Source organism: Osmerus eperlanus, chromosome 15 (genome assembly GCF_963692335.1).
Source record: "Osmerus eperlanus chromosome 15, fOsmEpe2.1, whole genome shotgun sequence".
NCBI lineage: Eukaryota > Metazoa > Chordata > Actinopteri > Osmeriformes > Osmeridae > Osmerus > Osmerus eperlanus.
The window spans coordinates 16,263,057-16,287,345 of NC_085032.1; the positions used below are offsets into that span (position 1 = coordinate 16,263,057).

General features: G+C 51.2%; 2 protein-coding genes across 2 annotated transcripts in view; one reads left to right on the top strand and one right to left on the bottom strand.

The window, feature by feature from the left end:
* Positions 1-145: 145 nt before the first annotated feature.
* Positions 146-4,807, bottom strand: aoc1 (amine oxidase copper containing 1). The gene is made up of 5 exons (XM_062479329.1): positions 4,685-4,807; positions 2,598-4,139; positions 1,896-2,184; positions 1,529-1,661; positions 146-937 (listed from the first exon to the last, which is right to left on the bottom strand). Exons 2-5 carry the CDS (start codon positions 4,129-4,131, stop codon positions 668-670), a joined length of 2,226 nt encoding a protein of 741 aa, XP_062335313.1. The 5' UTR covers positions 4,132-4,139; positions 4,685-4,807; the 3' UTR covers positions 146-667.
* Positions 4,808-10,660: 5,853 nt separating this feature from the next.
* Positions 10,661-24,289, top strand: part of sspo (SCO-spondin) — a 63,938-nt gene continuing 50,309 nt past the window's right edge. The window contains exons 1-17 of the mRNA XM_062480381.1: positions 10,661-10,727; positions 11,100-11,309; positions 11,869-11,951; positions 12,747-12,917; positions 13,167-13,387; positions 13,791-13,893; positions 14,098-14,256; positions 14,421-14,506; positions 14,740-14,865; positions 16,416-16,572; positions 16,919-17,162; positions 18,415-18,556; positions 18,716-18,842; positions 19,397-19,569; positions 20,451-20,684; positions 20,898-21,063; positions 21,219-21,465. Coding sequence (XP_062336365.1) covers positions 10,675-10,727; positions 11,100-11,309; positions 11,869-11,951; positions 12,747-12,917; positions 13,167-13,387; positions 13,791-13,893; positions 14,098-14,256; positions 14,421-14,506; positions 14,740-14,865; positions 16,416-16,572; positions 16,919-17,162; positions 18,415-18,556; positions 18,716-18,842; positions 19,397-19,569; positions 20,451-20,684; positions 20,898-21,063; positions 21,219-21,465 — 2,702 coding nt within the window. The 5' untranslated portion in view covers positions 10,661-10,674. The remainder of the gene's footprint in view (positions 10,728-11,099; positions 11,310-11,868; positions 11,952-12,746; positions 12,918-13,166; positions 13,388-13,790; positions 13,894-14,097; positions 14,257-14,420; positions 14,507-14,739; positions 14,866-16,415; positions 16,573-16,918; positions 17,163-18,414; positions 18,557-18,715; positions 18,843-19,396; positions 19,570-20,450; positions 20,685-20,897; positions 21,064-21,218; positions 21,466-24,289) is intronic.

The window sequence follows — 24,289 nt, forward strand, 5'->3', positions numbered from 1 at the left end:
GGATTAGAGGCTCTGTCACCCCGAGCCTTGTTGTGTATCGAGGTTGACATGACAACTATAGACAACAGTACCCTTTCTGATCTGATTAGGCTACAGCTACACGCACAAGAGGGTTAATTTACATTTAATGTACATTTACATTTAACAGCGCAAAACATAAATGTTGGATTCTTTTGTCTAGTCACCTAAAGGATGGGTAGGGTCAGTTAATATATAGTCTTTATCAAACACAACGGTAGAAAGGAAAAAAATACAGTATTCGTATAGTTTGTTCTTATCTGATCACAGCTTAATAAAAATGGAACTTCGAAGATATATCAAAAACAATTCACATTTTGCATACATGTTGTGGTGTTAGTACCTGCGTCCAAATACTTTATTCAAGTTGCGTGTGATTTAAGTTGAACGTCAGAGTACAGTTTCAGAGTTCTACACATGAACTTGTCACAGCTCAGGCTGCTTGGCCTCCTGTGTCTCCCAGCCTCCGACCTCCCAAGCACACAGGCCGTAACCATTCAGTAAACACTGAGCCACTGTTGTTTCTGGTTAGATTAATACTTGCTTTGATGTGGTGGCTGAATCTGATGTCTCAAACATATCGCGTTTAAGAAAAAAAAAGGGGGGGGGGGAATCTGATCAGCAGTAACTTCAGGAAGTCCAACCGAGATTAAACACCAGCGTAGGTGCCGTTGTAGAAGAAAGGCTTGTCTGTTACACAGTTACCTACGACCTCCGGGGTCCATCTCTGGACCTTTGATGCTCCATTCTGGTCCTGGCGGACAATGACCGTGCTCCGGGACGCCAGAGACGGATCCTCATCGAAGAAGTTGAACGGCCGGAGGAAGAAGCCCACAGCGTTGCCGGGCGTCGCCGTGTTGGGGATGTCCTCCGAGTGAGGCACGTGCAAGAACCCCACCGTTACCCAGGCAACCAGGTCCTGCACACAACAGGGTTAGGGTTTGTGTTAGGCTAGGGAGAGGGTAAGACCTAGGGTCAGCGTTAGGCTAACCCTATCCTACACAGGAGACACCGCTAGATAATGTGGCGAATTTGCGTAAACAGACATGCTTCCCTCTTGTCTAATGAAGCAGGGGCGTAGGTTTCATTATACATTTAGAAAATGGCAAATTTGTCTTCCCCACTTTTTATTGAGAGAATTATGTTTAACAGCCACATCAGTTATTTAACCCTCGTGCTGCCTTCGGGTCACATGACCCAAAGGTTCATAACGAACCATCGTTGTGTTTACCCAATTTTACCCAATACAAAAACAAATTAAAATAATTTTCTTTTAACCTTTGCAATGTGGGGGGTCTGAGACAGCCCAACGGTTAAAAGAAAATGCTTCACTTTGTCTTTGTATGCGGTAAATCTGTCGCAATACGACGGTGGGTCACAATGACTGATGGGTCAGAATGACCCGAAGATAACACAAGGGTTAAAAAAGCTGTCCCACCCACATTTGAAAACAAACCTACGCCCTTGTAATGAGTTCAGGATGCTTGTTAGACAGGGCAGTGAGGCGGACCTGGTTAGTGATGTTTTCGTTGTTCTTGATGTAGTCCTCGAATGACACCACCGGCTCCCAGGGGTCGTTCTGAGTGTAGATGCTGGTGCTGGTGGACTCACTGTCCTTGTGGCGCGTCACGGCCAGGGGATACCTGCAAGGGGGGGAGCACATGGTTCTTCCTGGACTGGAGGGCAGAACACACTAGCTCAAGTCACACTCTAGCTGTCGTCCATGAGAGGAACACCCAAAGTTTGTCTGCTCTGACTGCCTGGTCCTCATGGCGTGCGTTATGTCATGGCACGCTTCACGTATAACAGACAGTGAATGCCTGGTGAGCTTATGTGTGTTTCCCAGAGCCAGAGGTGTGTTAACGGGTTGTGATTACCTGGCCCAGCTGATGCCATTCTCCTCCTTCCAGCCACGAGGCAGGACGCTGTTGCCATGGGAGTTGAACTGGATGCGGAAGCCCTTCTTGTGACCCCACTTGTTCTCCTCGTTGGGGTTGTAGAAGTGGACATAGCGAGGGAACTTCTTCCCGAAGCGGAAGGCGGCGCTCCGCTCCGTCTGATGCTGGGTCCTGTGAAGCCTTGACTGGACTATGGAGTGTTTCGGGCTCCATGGGTTGGTGAAGTTCTCGAATTTCAGGTTCATGGACTCAAGGCTGTTCTCACGGCCTGGGTGGAAACAGGTTGTGGTGTTGTAGGTTAGGTTGTAGGTTAGGTTGTTTTATTTACATTACAGAGATTAAAGTAGCATATCTTATGTCTCAGGCTTTCCTTTGTGTTGTTTGAAATGTGATTGTACTTCCTGCTTTAGTAGGAGGACGAACTGGCCCTGATCCTGAGGTCTACTTGTGATTTATTGCACAGACTGGACTTAAAGTATCACTTTTTTTGGACTATTAACCTGCCAGTTGTTTTGCAATATCAATGATTTACTGACGGGTACAGGAGCAGCAACAGTCATGTAATGTTAGGCCACAGTGGTAAAGTTCACTTGCAGAGTTTTCTAGATAGCTAAAAGTAGCCTGTGTCTACAGGTATATGTTCCAAACATAATCACAGCCAAGCTAGCAAGTAAAACTCACCGGCAATATCCAGATCCACTTTATAATGGATGAGGTGTGTGTGCAGGTTTCCCAGTACGTAGTTATAAACCTTGGTGCCGTAGTGGAGTCCGTTGGGAGTGAAGAAGGTGGCGTGGATGTAACCTGTGGCGCTAACCCTGGACTCCATCACTCCGTTCTGGTAGAAGAGGAAGTCCCAGATGTAGTCGTAGTTGTAGACGGTGGAGGTGGTCCTCAGCACCAGCACATGGTTCTCCAGGCCTCCGTAGAAGTTGTAGCCCCCGTTGAAGTTGCTGTTGAAGTGCCTCCTCAGGGGCATTGCCGTGGTCATCTCGAACACGCACAGGGCGTTCCGGTACCGCACCGGTTTGTCCGTGTCGTAGTAGTGATACAAGTCCACGAAGGTGGAAATTTCCGGACAGTCGATGCCGGGAGCCAGCTCGTAGCTCAAGGTGCCCATGGACCAGCCCGCGTCGATGTACTTGGTCTGCATGGCGGCGGGGGTGTCGCCCGAGTAGAAGGCGATGGCTTCCTGAAGGCTGACCTCGTAGGCGATCCGTTCCCCGTTGAAGCGCAGGTCGAAGATCTGCAGGCCTGCGGAGGAACGTACTCTGTAGGCAAATGACCAGCCGGCGTATTCTACAAAGTTCCCATCAATGTTGTAGCGATGGCCCTGCGGTTCCACCAGCTTGGGACCATGGATGTTGGAGGCCGTGTTGCTGTGACCACGAGGAATGTAGGTGGAGAAGAGGTCGTCTTTGTCGTGGTCAGGAAGCCTGGCCTTCTCAACTGTCCCCTCGTCATATTTCTTCACTAGTTCCTCCACACTGTCAAAGTACTGGCTGTTGTACCAGACCTTCTCCACAGTCCACATCTTTGGGTCCAGATCTCTGTGGTTGATCAGAACCTCAAAGCCCACCGGGTGGATAAAGTAGCCCTCCACAAACTTCTGCAGCATCACCCAGGATCTTCTCTCACCGGGCTCCAGCCCACGAGGAGCGATGTCTGAGAAGGTCAAGCAGCGGTCGGTGCAGTTTGTGAAGGAGAAGCCGTCGGTCGTCTCCAGCAGGAGCTTATGTGCCTTGGAGGTGATCTCCTGCAGGATACCGATGAGGTGGTCATACTCCACGAAGCTGATGGGTCGCGATTCGAACCGGATGGGTCTGTCACCCTTGAACGTCTTCACAGTGTGCGATGTGGGGAAGGGCAGAGGACTAACGATGTACTCTGTGATGTTTGGCTGGGCTTGGTCCCCAAACTGGACCACAACCCGGGCCTGTCTCTGGGGCTTGGCCTGACCACGGTCCAGTGCCCTCAGTGCCTCATGCTTCCTGGGAAGGTGGAGCTCTATCAGCAAGATGCTGTTCTTCTTCAGGGCCTTGCCCCTTGCTAGCGTCAGCCCCAGCTCACTGCTGTGCATGTAGTCCCTGACGGCCCGCATCTCTCGTGGAGTGAGGTCGGCGAAGATGGCCGCTCCGTGGTGAGCCCACTCCCGTCCTCTGGAGGCAGCGCAGGCGCCCAGACACGCCAGCAGCAACGGGAAGCAGAGCCTCATGTTCGCGTCTGTAGGGACACAAGCAGCAAACATGTGGAGGTGTACAGAAGGAGCCGTGTCGACTTAGCTGAACTTACAGACTAGAGTTTTTTTGCTGCATGCTGGAAGATACAACACATACATATGGAAGTCCCCCAACACTCCCCTCAATCTCCCCCACAGCTGCTGAAGTCCACTCCCCTAATATTTCTATACTCTTCCCCCCCCTCCCTCTCTCCTCTGTCTTGTTTTACTGCTCAGTCTTGTCTGTGTACTGTGGCTACTAACAGTATGGAACAACGTCAGCACAACAGGGATCCCCAGACCATGTTTATCCTTTCCCTCATTATGTTTACTCATGCTTGTCCAGCCATGTCCCACTTCTGGTGTTTTACACCAGTGAGATCTGCCCTGCGACGGGACATCCCGCTATGCCATTCACCTTCTCTGATTTTATAACACGTTTATGTAACAATGTTGTTTTCACTCTTGTGGAATGCAGAAACAGGAGGCAGAGTCGTTCCTTAAGAAATAAAACGTTTGTATGATGTGTGGAGCAAAGAAACACACGTACCTATGGTATGCACTTCAGATATGTGAAGAGTCCTTCAGCATTCAGCCCTGGCTTTGTCCTGCAGAGCGCAAATGTATTTCTCCCCTGGCTGCTCCAAGTAACGAAACCAGTCTGATAAAACAAGCTCAATACACTGCTTGTATTTAGCGTTCTACTTCACTGCAAGGGCATGTGGTTGGGCAACTGTGGGTTGTAAAAGTGTCGAAATCTCAGGTGCACTAGGTTACACTCATGCTATCTCGGACGATCAACTCCTATTAATGTTTGAAGACTTGCAATAAACCCCCCTAGCTGCTGACAAACTTTGCCCTTGAATTTCCTTTGTTTTCTGTGTCATTGTGAATGTGAAATAGGTCATATCAAATCATAAAAGTAACTTCAAAGTGAACTAAATTGATTGTCTCATCACTTGAGAAGTGGAAAGGACCTCGTACTGTAAAGCTGTGATTGCACTTTATTCCTGCACCTTTCTGATGTGCAGCTATTTACATTACATTTACATTTATTCATTTAGCAGACGATTTTATCCAAAGCGACTTCCAAGAGAGAGCTTTACAAAAGAGCATAGGTCACTGATCATAACAACGAGATAGCCCCAAAACATTGCGGGTAGCCAAAACATGAAGCGTACATTGTGAAAAGCAAATAAGTGCACCAAAGCAAGCAACAATAATATAATTCACAGCGAGTACAATAAGTTAAATCAGTTACAACTAACCAACAAGTGCAACAAGTCCCTCAACAAGAGTCATTGTGTACCTGGAGGAAACTAACATCAAGTCCAGGTCCATTTGCTTGAGTAGCTTTTTGTCTGATTGGATCTTTTAACCCTTGTGTTATCTTCGGGTCATTCTGACCCATCAGTCATTGTGACCCACCGTCGTATTGCGACAGATTTACCGCATACAAAGACAAAGTGAAGCATTTTCTATGAGAGGCCGTATAGGCCTTAATTCATACTTGATCTCACATACACGCCATGACCTCACATATATACCATCATACTCTCACATATATACCATTATACTCTCACATATACACCATTATACTCTCACATACACGCCATGACCTCACATATATACCATTATTCTCTCACATATACACCATTATACTCTCACATATATACCATTATACTCTCACATATATACCATTATACTCTCACATACATACCATTATACTCTCACATATACACTATTATACACTCACATATATACCATTATACTCTCACATATACACCATTATACTCTCACATATACACCATTATACTCTCACATATACACCATTATACTCTCACATATACACCATTATACTCTCACACATACACCATTATACTCTTGCACATAAACTGGCATACTCTCTTACACACACAAAAATACCGTCTTATATGCACCATCATACTAAAGTATGACAATATATGTAAGAGACAAATAGTATGTGTGAAACAGAATGTTACTATATGCAAGAGAATAACAGGATGTGTAAGAGAGAATACTTATCTATGTGAGAGAGAATACTTGTCTATGTGAGAGAGAATACTTGTTTATGTGAGAGAGAATACTTGTCTATGTGAGAGAGAATACTTGTCTATGTGAGAGAGAATACTTGTCTATGTGAGAGAGAATACTTGTCTATATGAGAGAGAATACTTGTCTATGTGAGAGAGAATACTTGTCTATGTGAGAGAGAATACTTGTCTATGTGAGAGAGAATACTTGTCTATATGAGAGAGAATACTTGTCTTTGTGAGAGAGTTTGATTGAAACGGAAGGCAGTTTGATTGAAAAGGAAGTAGTACTCAGTTCCTGATTGGCTTACACATGAAGAAGGATTTGGGGTAGATGTAGCTAACGCCCACCTTCCCTATCAAGACGAGACTGAGTGACATGACAAGATGGATTCATCTATAAAATTTTGCATACTCCAAATCTTAAGGCGTCATTGTAAGAAATGTTGTATCAAGGACGACAGCCATACGCGGAGGCTGTTTCTAACGCTAACGTTGACAATTAAATGCGCCGGCTCTTCAGACCTGGATCAGGTGCATCAAGGAGCGGCAGCAGCACTCTGTCAGGAGCTCGTCTTAATGCCAGCCAAGTGATGGCGCAATCCCAATATCAAACTCCGCAGTATTTCGGTTAAGACTCCTGACAGAGAGCTGCTGCCGCTCCGTGATGCACCTGATCCAGGTCTGAAGAGCCGGCGCATTTCATCGTTAGCGTTAGAAATAGCCACTGTGGATGGCTGTCGTCTTTGATTCCAACATTTCTGACAACGATTCAAGCAAATCCACTAAAAAACTCAAATGTAGAATTCCATAGTTGTTTAGGAAGCTATACCGACCCCCACTACTTGAGTCAAAAGTCCTAGATCAGTTTTTCAATTGATGAAACAAACTATCATTTAAATTAAAGCCAATGCCTGTGTGAATACCGTCCCGTGGCACTGGGGTTTTAACCGTTGACGTCTTTAATTAGCCGAGTGGTCTTTACACCCTTGGCTATTAACCTAAACTTCAATGCCACAAACTGAACTTGATGTCAATCTGTTCACAACATTTTCCAGTTGGGACTTTTAAGATCCTATTTGAGTGTAGGCCCCTATGCCCGATGAGTGCCCGCACCCATTCACTGCAACGAAAGCTTCATGGATCCGACTCGGAATCTGAGTTTAGAGACGCTTGACAAAAAAAATTTTTGGCGTGTGGTGCGTTTTGGAATTGTTAATGTGATGTGTTCCCATCGTATTTAAGTTTACAAAGAAGAGGTTTGTTAATGTGACTGTATACATATCTCACTCGTACTGGCTAATCAGCTAACATGTTAAAGTAGCCTAGTATACATCCGAAGTCGCTGTCGTGAAACTAGCCTCATTTTCACAAAAGGCTTCGAGGTCAAATTAAAAACCTTTAAAAACGTCTACATTTAGCAAATATTATTGTGCACAAGTATTTTAGTATAGTTAATATGTAATTTAATTCCATAATTTCCCCAGGAATAACTGTAAAAACGTAATTCAGGAACGGGTCTGTCCTCCCTACAATAACGCCGCAGCATTTGGAGTATAAAATGTTAATAAAATGTTAATAAAATGTTATTAATGAGTCCAATGGCTTCATTAAGCCGCCCACTCTCTGCCATCTTATCATGTCACTCAGTCTCGTCTTGATAGGGAAGGTGGGCGTTAGCTACATCTACCCCAAATCCTTCTTCATGTGTAAGCCAATCAGGAACTGAGAATTCAGTACTACTTCCTTTTCAATCAAACTGCCTTCCGTTTCAATCAAACTCTCTCACATAGACAAGTATTCTCTCTCATATAGACAAGTATTCTCTCTCACATAGACAAGTATTCTCTCTCACATAGACAAGTATTCTCTCTCACATAGACAAGTATTCTCTCTCACATAGACAAGTATTCTCTCTCACATACACAAGTATTCTCTCTCACATAGACAAGTATTCTCTCTCACATAGATAAGTATTCTCTCTTACACATCCTGTTATTCTCTTACATATAATAACTTTCTGTTTCACACATACTATTTGTCTCTTACATATATTGTCATACTTTATTATGATGGTGCATATAAGACGGTATTTTTGTGTGTGTAAGAGAGTATGCCAGTTTATGTGCAAGAGTATAATGGTGTATATGTGAGAGTATAATGGTGTATATGTGAGTGTATAATAGTGTATATGTGAGAGTATAATGGTATATATGTGAGAGTATAATGGTATATATGTGAGAGTATAATGGTATATATGTGAGAGTATAATGGTGTATATGTGAGAGAATAATGGTATATATGTGAAAGTATAATGGTATATATGTGAGGTCATGGTGTGTATGTGAGAGTATAATGGTGTATATGTGAGAGTATAATGGTATATACGTGAGAGTATAATGGTATATATGTGAGAGTATAATGGTATATATGTGAGGTCATGGCATGTATGTGAGACCAAGTATGAATTATGGCCTATACGGCCTCTCATAATTTTCTTTTAACCGTTGGGCTGTCTCAGACCCCCCACATTGCAAAGGTTAAAAGAAAATTATTTTAATTTGTTTTTGTATTGGGTAAAATTGGGTAAACACAACGATGGTTCGTTATGAAACTTTGGGTCATGTGACCCGAAGGCAGCACGAGGGTTAAACTGCAACACTACAACAGCGCCAACAGTAAACTTACAAATGTAAGTGTACAGATATTTCCAGCTGGAGCAATTTCCCTGAAATTACTGTTCATGTGTATTCAATTAACTGATGGAACTGTTGATAATGAGTCTGGCAAGTCCACACTGGGAAGTGGAGAGACCCTTAATACAGATGTGCTTTGTAGTATTAAGTACTTACTGGGGTCTGATTTCTCCTGGAGGAGTTGTGAACACTGGCTGAACGCTGCTGGCTGCTGGCGGCAGCTGTGTTTGAGCTCCTCTGCTCTGGGGTCAGGGGTCAGCCCGGAAATGTTGGTCGGACTAAAAGACTCTGAAAGAGGGTCCTGCTATTGACACGCTACTTTGATTAAACGCCCCCGTCATCCTTCCCAAAAAGCCTCTCTTTATAGGATTAGAGGACGAGCACAAACACTTCTCTGGTCGTGCTGGATGAGCCTGCTCCCCCCGGGCCTGTGTTCCCCTCACTCACACACTCTCTCACTCACACACACTCACACACACTCACATACACTCTCTCACACACTCTCACACACACACACTCACTCACACACTCTCTCACTCACACACTCTCTCACTCACACACTCTCTCACTCACACACTCTCTCACTCACACACTCTCTCACTCACACACTCTCTCACTCACACACTCTCTCACTCACACACTCTCTCACTCACACACACACTCACTCACACACACTCACACACACTCACATACACTCTCTCACACACTCTCACACACACACACTCACATACACTCTCTCTCTCTCACACACACACATACACACACTCTCACAAACACATACACTGACAGAAAAGCACACACAAATACATGCTCACAAACACGCAGTCATCAACACAAACACACACTTACCCTCTGCTCTATTCAGTCTATGACCTGCTGTGCTTCTGCATTTCGTACCATTGGACGACATGGGGCCTGCGTTCCAGCCCAGGTGACCAATAGCAGGTCTCACAGCTGTGCCCTGCAGCTTCTCAGCCAATAGCAGGAGTCTCAGATGGCGCCGCATGCCCTGGGAATCCCCCCCCGACGCTTAAAACCAGCAGACAGACGCACCCACTGCCCATAACGCAGCAGACCGCCTACCTGAAGACTCGTACGACACGAGAGAGACGACGCAAAAGAAGCAGAGAGAAGAGAGGATTTGCTGGTAACAGAAAAGGTGATCGTGTTCTATAGAGCCACATCATCAACCTGTCAGGACCTGCCTGAACCTTCTACCAGGATCGACCCAAAGCCTGACTTCCTGAACCTTCTACCAGGATCAACCTGAAGCCTGACTTCCTGAACCTTCTACCAGGATCAACCTGAAGCCTGACTTCCCACGTGAGGATGTTGATATTTTCCTGTCAGTTCTCGTTCTTCTCCTTTATTAGATCAATGAATATCTTGAATATCTAAGTTTTTATTTTTACTTTTTTCGTGCTTCTTTCCTCACAGCTCCATTGTTTTCCGTCAAACATTTGATTTAAACTAATGCTAACTTGGATTATTGATTGATATCGATATTAGATTGGTTGACAGAGTAGGAGAGATGTGTCAACTGTGAGTAGAGAATAGGGTTTCTAGAGAAGAGCTTTTGAATTATGTGGACATAGAGAAGTTGTTTGTCTCTGCTAGGTAAGGGTCATGGACTGTGCTCATGTATGAATATATAGTTTGCTCCCTCCCTCCCTGTCTCTCTCTCTGTCTCTCTGTCTCTCTGTCTCTCTGTCTCTCTGTCTCTCTCTCTCTCTCTCTTTCCTTCTCTCCCTCTCTCTCTCTCTCTCTTAGAGTCGGCCGTAGCAGGAACCATGTGGGCGGTGCTACTGTCTTTGACTGGACTGAGTCTGGTGATGGGAATGAGGTACGTTCCAGAGGTTTCCGAGGAAAGATCATGGATAACAGGAATCTATCTACTCTACCTAATTTACCTCTCAGCACTTCCACAATCCAGCTCTCTAATCAGCACTCTCAGGCACTCAATACACAAGTAATTCCACTGTAATCAGCGCTGTAACATCTACAATCAACAATACCACCTGCTGCTCTGTCAGATTCTGCTGCAAATACAAATCAAGGACTATTTATACGTCTCTGTGGATAAAAGCGTAAATAGATGTAATGATAATATTAATTAGTAATGATATATTAGTTTACCTGATGCTTTTATCCAAAGCGGCGTACAGAGGGGGAATCGAACCTCCTGATCTCTTAAAGGTGTGAATGTTTCCTCCAGACACTGGTGTGAGCGCACGGTGGAGGAGAGAGAGGAGCGCGTGCTGACCCCCCGTCTGCAGAGAGAGGTGGCGTGTTCCCAGGTGTACCAGTACGACTCTCAGGGCTGGAGGCTGGACCTGGACCGCATGCGCCACCGGCATGGGGACGACGACGGCATCGCACTGTACTACAGGCACCAGGGCCCCGGGGCCACCTGCTACTTATACAAGTGAGGGAGACCGGCAGTCTCTGAGGACTGTCAGACTTTGTTGTTATCCTTATGTACCATTATTTCCAATGGATCAAATTCAAATTAAATGTATTTTTGTATAGCCATTGTTTTTGCAAACAATCTTATAGTCTTTGGGTTTTACGTCGATTTTGTTCACTTCTACATTCACGGACGAGTCTTTGTCTTGTGTGTCTGCTGCTGCTAACAAGATGCTGTGAGGTGCAGTGTGTGAGGGGTAATGGTGTGTGTTGGGTGTGTGGTGTGAGGGGTAATGGTGTGTGTTGGGTGTGTGGTGTGAGGGGTAATGGTGTGTGTTGGGTGTGTGGTGTGAGGGGTAATGGTGTGTGTTGGGTGTGTGGTGTGAGGGGTAATGGTGTGTGTTGGGTGTGTGGTGTGAGGGGTAATGGTGTGTGTTGGGTGTGTGGTGTGAGGGGTAATGGTGTGTGTTGGGTGTGTGGTGTGAGGGGTAATGGTGTGTGTTGGGTGTGTGGTGTGAGGGGTAATGGTGTGTGTTGGGTGTGTGGTGTGAGGGGTAATGGTGTGTGTTGGGTGCCAGACCCCCCCAGATACAGACCCAGCAGGTGAACCGGACGGTCCAGGGCTGCTGTGAGGGCTGGAGTGGACCTCAGTGCTCGCAGGGTGAGGACAGCTTATCATCCCCCCGCTGTTTACCTGGTCACCATTTATTTCCATTTTCACTACATCTATACTAAGGACGAGCTTCAACACTTTGTTTTCCTCCTCCCATCTTGGGTCCTGCCCCCCGCCTGCCCCCTGCCTGCCCCCTGCCTGCCCCCTGCCTGCCCCCTGCCTGCCCCCTGCCTACCTGCCCCCTGCCTGCCCCCTGCCTACCTGCCCCCTGCCTGCCCCCTGCCTGCCCCCTGCCTGCCTGCCCCCTGCCTACCTGCCCCCTGCCTGCCCCCTGCCTGCCCCCTGCCTGCCTGCCCCCTGCCTGCCCCCTGCCTACCTGCCCCCTGCCTGCCCCCTGCCTGCCCCCTGCCTGCCCCCTGCCTACCTGCCCCCTGCCTGCCCCCTGCCTGCCCCCTGCCTACCTGCCCCCTGCCTGCCCCCTGCCTGCCCCCTGCCTGCCCCCTGCCTACCTGCCCCCTGCCTGCCCCCTGCCTGCCCCCTGCCTGCCCCCTGCCTACCTGCCCCCTGCCTGCCCCCTGCCTGCCCCCTGCCTACCTGCCCCCTGCCTGCCCCCTGCCTGCCCCCTGCCTGCCCCCTGCCTACCTGCCCCCTGCCTGCCCCCTGCCTGCCCCCTGCCTGCCCCCTGCCTGCCCCCTGCCTGCCCCCTGCCTGCCTGCCCCCTGCCTGCCCCCTGCCTGCCCCCTGCCTGCCTGCCCCCTGCCTGCCTGCCCCCTGCCTGCCTGCCCCCTGCCTGCCCCCTGCCTGCCCCCTGCCTGCCCCCTGCCTGCCCCCTGCCTGCCCCAGGCGTGGGAGTGAGAGGACAGTGTTACTCCACCTGGAGCTGTGATGACTTCCCTGGGGTGCAGAATTCCTCCCTGATGCCCCTGGAGCAGTGCTGCGGAACACTGTGGGGGCTGAGCTGGAGGAACGCGTCCGACCAGACCTGCCTCTCCTGCAGCTACACCCTCCTGCCTGGTCAGTAATGCAGCTGCACCCTCCTGCCTGGTCAGTAATGCAGCTACACCCTCCTGCCTGGTCAGTAGCTACACCCTACAATACGATGCAAAACATTAAAATCGATCTAAAAACAAAACAGGCAGTGTCTTTCTCATGAACTTCCCGCTAGCTTTACCTCAGCAGTGTCAGTGTGGAGATGTGCAGACTGTAGGCGTAGCGATGACACTGTCCCCCCGGCTCACCCTGCGTGTCTCCCCCCCCCCCCAGACGCCCAGTCCCCCCTGGTGAGGGGGGGGCTGCTGAGGAGCTCCCGGGCCCCGCAGGGTGCGGCCACCTGTCTGAGCTGGGGCGGGGCGCACTACCGTACGTTTGACAGGAAGCCCTTCCACTTCCGGGGCACCTGCACCTACGTGCTGGCGTCCTCCAGCGACGGCACCTGGGCTGTGTACATCAGCACCGTGTGCGACGCCCGTGGACCCTGCAGCAGGGTAGCACTCCTGTTTTTACTGTCTTTATAACAATTGCTTTTTGGTGTGATGTTGTGTGTGAAAAATATGTTTCAAAAGAAGAGTTTCAAAAGGTTTGACAAATATTTTCGGAAAAAAGTTTCAAAAACAAAGTTTTGAAAGGTTGAAAAAAGTATTTCTCAAAAATGTTTCACAAACAATTTCTGCATCATTGACAAGTACTTGATGAGGACTCTACTGTACTCTATTGTGTTGTGCTTTACTCTGTTCTACGTTTGTCTGTTGTCTCCTCTCCTCCTCTCTCCTCTCCTTTCAGTATGTGTGTGAAAAACAAGTTCGAAACGTTGAAAAAATATATTCCCCAAAAAGGTTTTGAAAAAGGTTTCAAAGTTTCCCCTTTTACTACCCTGTTCCCCTGCCTCAGGCCCTGAGGATGATGCTGGGACTAAACCTTGTCTCCATTCACCTGCGAAACCTGACGCTCAACGGCTTGCTGGTTCCTCAAGGGGAACCTCTCTTTCAAAATGGTGGGCCTACTCTTCACCTTTTTACATACAGGCTCAGAAGTTCAGAATATCGAGTCACACTTCACTGCAGCATTCTACCTCATTTGTTGAGACTAAAGTGTTATCGCTTACATTTAAGGGTACTAAGTCAATCAATGAAAATGATCATCTGATCATGGCTAGCCTACGTGTAGCAAAGACCAATGACAACCATGTTCTCTACAGGCGTGAGCGTCCATTGGCTGGGGGACTTTGTGTTTGTGGAGAGTGGTCTTGGAGTCCGGGTGAAGTTCGACATGAGGAACACCGTGTACCTGACGGTGACCGCAGAACACCTGACCACCACCAGGGGACTGTGTGGAGTCTATAACAACAAGCCAGATGGTACGTTAACAAACAAACAAACCACCAAACGGTTATCCTGGTCTAACTCCTTTTTCTGGGCTGTCTGTGGTTTCCTCAAATCAGACATTTCTCCAGAACTTGATTCTGTTTCTTTCACTGGTTCATGTAAACACAGTGTCTTTATTCAAGCTGTGTGTTGGCAGATGACTTCAGCAGCAGGTTGGGAGACGTGTACCAGTTTGCCGCCAGCTTCGGTAACTCCTGGAGAGTTTTTGACCAGCACACGGAGGTAGGCTCCCTGTCCAGTCTGGACCTCCTGCTCACTCCTCTGCTTGATATCAGTCACAAGTACAGATACACTGGGCTTCTCTGCTCCAAACCTACAATACATGTTAACACCTTTTCATTTATTAACCGTGTACTAACCATGTGTTAACCATGTATTAACCACTAGTAACCATGTATTAACCGTGTATGAACCACGTCTGACCCGTGTATGGACCTCTGCTGTGCGTGTGCCAGGGCTGCAGTGATGCAGCAGAGTTGGGGCACAGCTGCGATGCTGCGGGGGACGGCAGGCTGCGGGGGTCCGCTGAGGCTGTCTGCCACCGCCTGCTGGAGAGCCCCTTCACACGCTGCCACCAGTGGGTGAGCCTCTCACTCCCACCTTGGCCCCTTCCACACCCCTCTCACCCCCACCTTGGACCCTTCCACACCCCTCTCACCCCCACCTTGGACCCTTCCACACCCCTCTCACCCCCACCTTGGACCCTTCCACACCCCTCTCACCCCCACCTTGGACCCTTCCACACCCCTCTCACCCCCACCTTGGACCCTTCCACACCCTCTCACCCCCACCTTGGCCCCTTCCACACCCCTCTCACCCCCACCTTGGACCCTTCCACACCCCTCTCACCCCCACCTTGGACCCTTCCACACCCCTCTCACCCCCACCTTGGACCCTTCCACACCCCTCTCACCCCCACCTTGGCCCCTTCCACACCCCTCTCACCCCCACCTTGGACCCTTCCACACCCCTCTCACCCCCACCTTGGACCCTTCCACACCCCCCACTTCTACTTAGACTGCAGTTTCTGGAAGCGCTCCAGAGGCCAGAGGCAATAAAATACTTGCAACGTTTTCGTAACACTTTATGAGTGGTTCCCACCTGACCCGGGTCAGGTGGCTGAGCGGTGAGGGAATCAGGCTAGTAATCCGAAGGTTGCCAGTTCGATTCCCGGTCATGCCAACTGACGTTGTGTCCTTGGGCAAGGCACTTCACCCTACTTGCCTCGGGGGAATGTCCCTGTACTTACTGTAAGTCGCTCTGGATAAGAGCGTCTGCTAAATGACTAAATGTAATGTAAATGTTCCCTGGTAAATGATTAACGATTGTTATTTCTTGAGGAATAAGCAGGCCAATGACAATGAATGAACTTTATCTGTTCTTAAAACCAGGAGCCAGTGAACCTTCCGGGTTGTCTTACCTCCCTGGTGCTGGGTCAGCCTGGTGCTGGGTCACCCTGGTGCTGGGTCAGTGGTTCAGCCTGGTGCTGGGTCACCCTGGTGCTGGGTCGGCCTGGTGCTGGGTCAGGGGGCAGCCTGGTGCTGGGTCGGTCTGGTGCTGGGTCAGTGGTTCAGCCTGGTGCTGGGTCACCCTGGTGCTGGGTCACCCTGGTGCTGGGTCGGCCTGGTGCTGGGTCACGCTGGTGCTGGGTCAGGGGGCCGCCTGGTGCTGGGTCACCCTGGTGCTGGGTCACCCTGGTGCTGGGTCGGCCTGGTGCTGGGTCACCCTGGTGCTGGGTCAGGGGGCAGCCTGGTGCTGGGTCACCCTGGTGCTGGGTCGGCCTGGTGCTGGGTCACCCTGGTGCTGGGTCAGGGGGCAGCCTGGTGCTGGGTCACCCTGGTGCTGGGTCAGGGGGCAGCCTGGTGCTGGGTCACCCTGGTGCTGGGTCGGCCTGGTGCTGGGTCACCCTGGTGCTGGGTCAGGGGGCAGCCTGGTGCTGGGTCACCCTGGTGCTGGGTCGGCCTGGTGCTGGGTCACCCTGGTGCTGGGTCAGGGGGCAGCCTGGTGCTGGGTCACCCTGGTGCTGGGTCGGCCTGGTGCTGGGTCACCCTGGTGCTGGGTCGGCCTGGTGCTGGGTCACCCTGGTCCCTGTAGATGGTGGTGGTTTGATGGTGTTGTCTGCCCTGTTCAGGTGGACCCGGAGGAGTATGTGGACACCTGCCTGTACCTGTACTGCAGCCTGGGGCCTCAGGAGAGGGACGACTCCACGTGTGACACGCTGGCCAGCTACGCTCGCGAGTGTGCCCAGCACCACGTGATCATCAGCTGGAGAGGAGCACAGCTGTGTGGTAGGCACCCAACACTTCCTGGTCTAACACCCAACACTTCCTGGTCTAACACCCAACCCTTCCTGGTCTAACACCCAACACTTCCTGGTCTAACACCCAACACTTCCTGGTCTAACACCCAACCCTTCCTGGTCTAACACCCAACACTTCCTGGTCTAACACCCAACACTTCCTGGTCTAACACCCAACCCTTCCTGGTCTAACACCCAACACTTCCTGGTCTAACACCCAACCCTTCCTGGTCTAACACCCAACCCTTCCTGGTCTAACACCCAACCCTTCCTGGTCTACTGATGGTACCTAAGAACAGCTGTGATCCAGACTTGTTGTCCTTCCTCCCCCCCAGAGCGAGTGTGTCCGAGGGACCAGGTGTTCTCCGACTGTGTCTCCTCCTGCCCCCCCACCTGCTCGTCCCCCCAGCCCCCCTCCGGGGCGGGCCAGTGCAGGGAGGAGTGTGTGGGGGGGTGTGAGTGCCCCCCGGGCCGGTTCCTCCACCAGGGGGCGTGTCTGAGGAAGGAGGACTGTCCCTGCTTCCATCGACGTCGCACCTACCAGTCTGGAGATGCCATCCAGCAGAGGTGCAACACCTGGTGAGTCCCTGAAACCCTCCTGGTACCCCCCTGGTACCCCCCTGGTACCCCCCTGGTACCCTCCTGGTACCCCCCAGGTACCCCCTGGTACCCCCCTGGTACCCCCCTGGTACCCTCCTGGTTACCCCCTGGTACCCCCCTGGTACCCTCCTGGTACCCTCCTGGTACCCCCCTGGTACCCTCCTAATACTGAACACTTGTAACTTTTCTTAGTCTTTTAATGTGTTTTTTTGGCAAAACAATTTGTTCTGATGCAGTCCACTCCTCCTCTTCTTCATTCTCTTCTTCTTAAGCGCTGGCTTTGTATTAAGCTGGCTTTGTATTAAGCGTGGCTTTGTATATCGGAAAATCAAGGAAACGGCTGCAGCCATCAAAAGCCCCGTTAGGCTGCCCGACATGATTGATGCGTTGGGCAGAGCTGTTGGAGCTCAGACTGTGAACTTAACAGGGATAAGTTTGCGGCTCTGCAAAGGAAGATGGAGGACATGGAGACATTCCTGAAGGGTGGACGTGAAAATTGAGTGCGGCTACTCGTCAAAACAACTACCCCAATCTTATCCACTTTCGGCCCCGTAACCAGCACAGGCCTTGGCCAAGGCCGTCGCTGGAAAACAACTCCCCTGGAGAGCGCTGAAGCGAGACTATCTTGCTCCTCCCTTCCCCCCCCCCCCCCCCACCGACATCTGTGGTTTGGTCTCTGCCTGGGTCATGACCAAGGATGTCTCCTGGCCAACACAATCTGCATAGGGAGAATCGGACTGATTGTGGCCTAGGTCGAGGGCGCCAACCCAGACCTACTCACACATTAACTTTCACCTACTACAGATATCACCACCCCCTCACCCCCATCCAACGCCTTCGCCTGTTTTTGTAAATGTTGTTGTACTTATGTGCTGAGGTTTTTGTCTGTTCCCACACTGTACTCCTCTAGGAGCATTGTCTGGGTGTTGCCTTTTTTCCTCCTCTTTCCTCATGTTTACCTTGTCTTGTCTTGTGTATTAGAAACTGCAAGTGGCAGCTCGGATCTAAGATGGATTCGAGAGACCGCAGATAGAGTGCGGCTAGTTTAGATCAACACTTGTATTATTGTTTTGTTGATTTTATGTAAAGCACTTTGAGCTGCAATTCTTGTATGAAAAGTGCTATATAAATAAAGTCTTACTTACTTACTTACTTCTCCTCCCCCCCTCCTCCCCCCCTCCCTCTGTTCCAACTTCCTCTGCCTGTCCTCCCCCTCCTCCCTCCCCCCCAGTGTGTGCAGGGCAGGCCAGTGGCAGTGTTCTGGGGAGAGGTGTGAGGCCCAGTGCAGCCTGATGGGGGCGCTGCAGGTCTCCACCTTTGACAAGAAGAGGTACTCCCTGCAGGGCGGGGCCTGCTCCTTCATCGCTGTAGAGGTGAGACCTGTCATCCACACACGCCTCATCCTCACACACACACACAGCTGTCATCCACACACACCTCATCCATCCACCCCACTGGAACATAACAGAGGAAATCTGACGTACAGTAAAATTACAATTGATGAATAAGTATAAATAACTGTGTGTGTGCAGGACTTTGTGGACAGGAAGCTGGAGGTGAGGGTGGGGTGTGGTGAGTGTGTGATGAGGGAGGGTCAGGGCTGCCTCAGAGAGATGTCCATCACAGCCCTGCGTACCACCATCACCATCACAGAGTCTGGTGAGCCTCACACAGCACGCCTGCTGCCTGCCTCTCTACCCCCCTCCCTCCCTCTCTCTCTACCCCCTCCCTTCCCTCCCTCTCTACCCCCTCCCTTCCCTCCCTCTCTACCCCCCTCCCTCCCTCTCTACCCCCCTCCCTCCCTCCCTCTCTACCCCCTCCCTTCCCTCCCTCTCTACCCCCCTCCCTCTCTACCCCCCTCCCTCCCTCTCTACCCCCCTCCCTCCCTCCCTCTCTACCCCCTCCCTTCCCTCCCTCTCTACCCCCCTCCCTCTCTCCCTCTCTACCCCCTCCCTTCCCTCCCTTTCTACCCCCCTCCCTCCCTCTCTACCCCCTCCCTTCCCTCCCTCTCTACCCCCTCGCTTCCCTCCCTCTCTACCCCCCTCCCTTCCCTCCCTCTCTACCCCCCTTCCTCCCTCTCTACCCCCCTCTCTACCCCCATCACTTCCTCCCTCTCTACCCCCCTCTCTACCCCCCTCCCTTCCTCCCTCTCTACCCCCCTCTCTACCCCCTCCCTTCCTCATGTGTCCTCTCCTCCCCCTGCTTGTCCCCAGGTGCAGTGCTGCTGAACAGCCAGAAGGTGGCGCTGCCCGTGGAGACAGGAGACCTGGTGGTGAGCCGGCCGTCGTCCTCCTTCCTGCTGGTCCAGACCTTCGGGGCTCAGCTCCTCTGGCACCTGGACGGACCCCTGGTCCTCATCACCCTGCAGCCTGGCTTTTCCCACAAGGTACTGGAGGATATTTTTCATCAGAAGGATTTCGGTCAAAAAGAGTCGGAGCTTGAAGGCAACTTGATGGTTTATTCAGCTCAGGTGATAAAGGAAGACACAACAAGCTAACGATTCATAAGAACACACATTATATAGATAAGATACCACACATTATATAGATAAGAGACCACACATTATATAGATAATATACCACACATTATATAGATAAGATATTGCACATTATATAGATAAGATACCACACATTATATAGATAATATACCACACATTATATAGATAATATACCACACATTATATAGATAAGATATTGCACATTATATAGATAAGATACCACACATTATATAGATAAGAACACACATTATATAGATAAGAACACACATTATATAGATAAGAACACACATTATATAGTCTAAATGAGGAAGGTCCCTCTCCTTCCATATTATTATTTCCCAATATTGCCACATAATCTTTCCATAGTTTGTTCCCTTTTCCATGATGCGTCATGTGTACGAGCTCCCTATCTCTAATGTCCACTAGACCCCCTCTCTATGTTCCCTTTTCCCCTCCCTAGTTCCTAGGTGAACTCCAGCTCACCTCTTCTACCACGAGAACCAGCCCTCTTCTCTGGCTTATGTTCTAAGAGTTTCTCCTTCTAAACTTTGGCAAGACCCCTATTCTGTCCTCTATTTTATAATACAGGAATGTGTTGTTTCCTCCTTGTGACGTCTTTCTCTGAGACGAGTCATGAACATGAAACAGCTAGACAGATGGAGCCCAGACCTCGGCCTTCTCCCCTTCCACTGGACATCCCCACATAGCCTACCTGACCTAGAATCAACAGGTATTACAGTGTGTATATGTGTGTGTGTGTGTGTCCGTAGGTCCGAGGCCTGTGTGGCACCCTGACTTGGACCCAGCTGGATGACTTCACCACCCCAGAGGGTGATGTGGAGACCAGCGTTCCTGCCTTCGTGTCCAGGTTCTCCCTGGGGCCCTGCCTGCTGCCCGGGGGCCAGGGGCCCGGGGGCCAGGGGCCCGACGCCTGCTCCTCCTTCAGCCAGAGGAGGCAGCACGCCGAGCAGGTCTGCTCCATCATACACAGCCCCGCCTTCCAGGTGGGTGTGCCTGTGTGAACAGGAAGCCTGTGGGGAGAGTTTGTTGCTAAGCGTATGTGTGTGTGAGGAGGTTCATGTGTGTGTGTGTGTGTGGAGGTTCATGTGTGTGAGGAGGTGCAAACCTGCCTGTCTCAAGAACAGATCTGACATCCCTTCATCTCTCCCCATCTCTCCCCCCCTCCCCCCCACTCCCCCCTCCCCGTGCTCCTGCAGCCCTGCCATGACGTGGTGGAGAGGGAGCCCTACATGCGAGTGTGTCTGGGGGAGGTGTGTGGCTGCTCCCCCCGGGGGCTCTGTCACTGTGCCGTCCTCACCGCCTACGCCCGCCACTGTGCCCAGGAGGGAGCGCCCGTCGCCTGGCGTAACCACACCTTCTGTCGTAAGAGTCGTCGTAGGGCTGGGCAGGGACTGGGGGGGGTTAGGGTCTGGGAGAGGAACAGCAACAGGAGGGAGGGACACATGCAGAAAAGTACGAAACAGTACAATACTAGAAACATCAGTACTTCCTCAGCTCTCCTCTCTCCCCCTCCCCAGCTCTGCAGTGTACTGGGGGCCAGGTCTACCAGGAGTGTGGCCGTGCGTGTGGTACCAGCTGTGCCGACCTCCAGCGGGGGCGCCGGTGTGTGGGGACCCCCCGGAGCTGTGTGCCAGGCTGCCAGTGCCCCCCAGGCCTGGCGCAGGACCAGCAGGGCCAGTGTGTGCCCGTCGGCATGTGTCCCTGCCGCCACGGAGACACCCTGTACCAGACAGGCAGCGTCCTGCAGAAAGGCTGCAACACCTGGTAGGAACCCTGCAGGCTCTCTGAGCCAGTCACACCTGGAAGTACCAACACCTGTTCCCGCTCTGGCCACTGGGAAAGAGGGTGTTGTCTGTTAGAGCTGTGCTGTGTTCAAGCCCTGTGTTTCCACTGAGCTGTGCTGTGTTCAAGCCCTGTGTTTCCACTGAGCTGTGCTGTGTTCAAGTCCTGTGTTTCCACTGAGCTGTGCTGTGTTCAAGCCCTGTGTTTCCACTGAGCTGTGCTGTGTTCAAGCCCTGTGTTTCCACTGAGCTCGTGTCTCAGATCAGACTCAGCCGTGGATACGGGAAACATTTTTAGCTGTATTACTCATCAATCATCAGTTCTTTTCCCTCTGATGGTAGGCAAAGCTTGCATATGGGATTACGTCATTAGACACACACACCTGGATGTTTGAGTTGTTATGAAGTGTGAGCTTGTAGGGCACTGCTCTGTGGTGTGAGGGCCTTGCTCTGTGGTGTGAGGGCCCTGCTCTGTGGTGTGAGGGCCCTGCTCTGTGGTGTGAGGGCCCTGCTCTGTGGTGTGAGGGCCTTGCTCTGTGGTGTGAGGGCCCTGCTCTGTGGTGTGAGGGCCCTACTCTGTGGTGTGAGGGCCCTGCTCTGTGGTGTGAGGGCCCTGCTCTGTGGTGTGAGGGCCCTGCTCTGTGGTGTGAGGGCCTTGCTCTGTGGTGTGAGGGCCCTGCTCTGTGGTGTGAGGGCCCTGCTCTGTGGTGTGAGGGCCCTGCTCTGTGGTGTGAGGGCCTTGCTCTGTGGTGTGACGGCCTTGCTCTGTGGTGTGAGGGCCCTGCTCTGTGGTGTGAGGGCCCTGCTCTGTGGTGTGAGGGCCTTGCTCTGTGGTGTGAGGGCCTTGCTCTGTGGTGTGAGGGCCTTGCTCTGTGGTGTGAGGGCCCTGCTCTGTGGTGTGAGGGCCCTGCTCTGTGGTGTGAGGGCCCTGCTCTGTGGTGTGAGGGCCCTGCTCTGTGGTGTGAGGGCCCTGCTCTGTGGTGTGAGGGCCTTGCTCTGTGGTGTGAGGGCCTTGCTCTGTGGTGTGAGGGCCCTGCTCTGTGGTGTGAGGGCCTTGCTCTGTGGTGTGAGGGCCCTGCTCTGTGGTGTGAGGGCCCTGCTCTGTGGTGTGAGGGCCTTGCTCTGTGGTGTGAGGGCCCTGCTCTGTGGTGTGAGAGCCCTGCTCTGTGGTGTGAGGGCCCTGCTCTGTGGTGTGAGGGCCTTGCTCTGTGGTGTGAGGGCCCTGCTCTGTGGTGTGAGGGCCCTGCTCTGTGGTGTGAGGGCCTTGCTCTGTGGTGTGAGGGCCCTGCTCTGTGGTGTGAGGGCCCTGCTCTGTGGTGTGAGGGCCCTGCTCTGTGGTGTGAGGGCCCTGCTCTGTGGTGTGAGGGCCCTGCTCTGTGGTGTGAGGGCCCTGCTCTGTGGTGTGAGGGCCTTGCTCTGTGGTGTGAGGGCCCTGCTCTGTGGTGTGAGGGCCCTGCTCTGTGGTGTGAGGGCCCTGCTCTGTGGTGTGAGGGCCCTGCTCTGTGGTGTGAGGGCCTTGCTCTGTGGTGTGAGGGCCCTGCTCTGTGGTGTGAGGGCCCTGCTCTGTGGTGTGAGGGCCCTGCTCTGTGGTGTGAGGGCCTTGCTCTGTGGTGTGAGGGCCTTGCTCTGTGGTGTGAGGGCCCTGCTCTGTGGTGTGAGGGCCCTACTCTGTGGTGTGAGGGCCCTGCTCTGTGGTGTGAGGGCCCTGCTCTGTGGTGTGAGGGCCCTGCTCTGTGGTGTGAGGGCCTTGCTCTGTGGTGTGAGGGCCCTGCTCTGTGGTGTGAGGGCCCTGCTCTGTGGTGTGAGGGCCCTGCTCTGTGGTGTGAGGGCCCTGCTCTGTGGTGTGAGGGCCCTGCTCTGTGGTGTGAGGGCCTTGCTCTGTGGTGTGACGGCCCTGCTCTGTGGTGTGAGGGCCCTGATGAAATCACTCTATAGCTGCTTCCCTCCTGTCTCAGGATAGGTTGATTTCATTGTGTCTTTCCATCACGTGACCTCAAGGGATACACACCATCTCGCATGAAACTGTAGGCTTGCAGGTTCAAATCCCCCCTCCCCGCAAATGTCGCTGTGGATGAAAGCGTGTCTTAAGTGACGAATTATTAACATATTAGGCAGCAATTTACATCAAGGTTAAATGAACTACCATGTAACTACACATAGTAAAACAGTGTTGGTAGGTATTGGTATGTATATACATGGTAGTTACGTGAAATATGAATCTAAAACATTGCCCATTATTATTACAATAATTGCTGAATCATTCAAGTGTGTGTGTCCAGGGTGTGACTGTTCAGGCTACATAGTGTTCTAACAACTCAATCTGTGGAAAGTGTGAAGAAACTATGTTCTTGGCTGGTTTCATTGCTGTGTGGTAATTTGGAATTTGGTTGAAAACCAAGCACATGCATGGAGAGTGTGCTGTTGATTAGACTGGTGTCTCCTTTGCCCTCTGTGTGTGTGTGTGTGTGTGCGTATGTGAGTGTGTGTGTGTGTGGTCTGCTGGTGCCTCTGCAAGAAGTTTTTACAACTAGACTCTTAAACTGAGAGAGGATATGGCCACAGTCTCCTTTACTCACACACTCATATCTCCTCAGAACGATAAGAAACTGCTGTCTCTGCTGTCTCTGCTGTCTTGGTCAAGGTTCAGGTCTACTGAACTCTCACACACACAGAGAGACACACAAACACTGTGCTTACTCTGAGGTTTAATATGACCCTCTTGTCTAACCCTTTTCTTTACCTTATCTCTTTGGATGTGTGCTCTCCCCCTCTTCTCCTCTCTCTCTCTCTTTCTCTCTCTCTCTCTC

Excerpts from the sequence above, each read along its gene's own strand:
- aoc1 (XM_062479329.1), bottom strand. The coding sequence starts at position 4,131 with ATGAGGCTCTGCTTCCCGTTGCTGCTGGCGTGTCTGGGCGCCTGCGCT. Across the intron at positions 2,185-2,597 it reads AGTGGATCTGGATATTGCCG|GCCGTGAGAACAGCCTTGAG; the intron begins GTGAGTTTTACT and ends GTTTCCACCCAG. Across the intron at positions 938-1,528 it reads ACGAAAACATCACTAACCAG|GACCTGGTTGCCTGGGTAAC; the intron begins GTCCGCCTCACT and ends TGTTGTGTGCAG.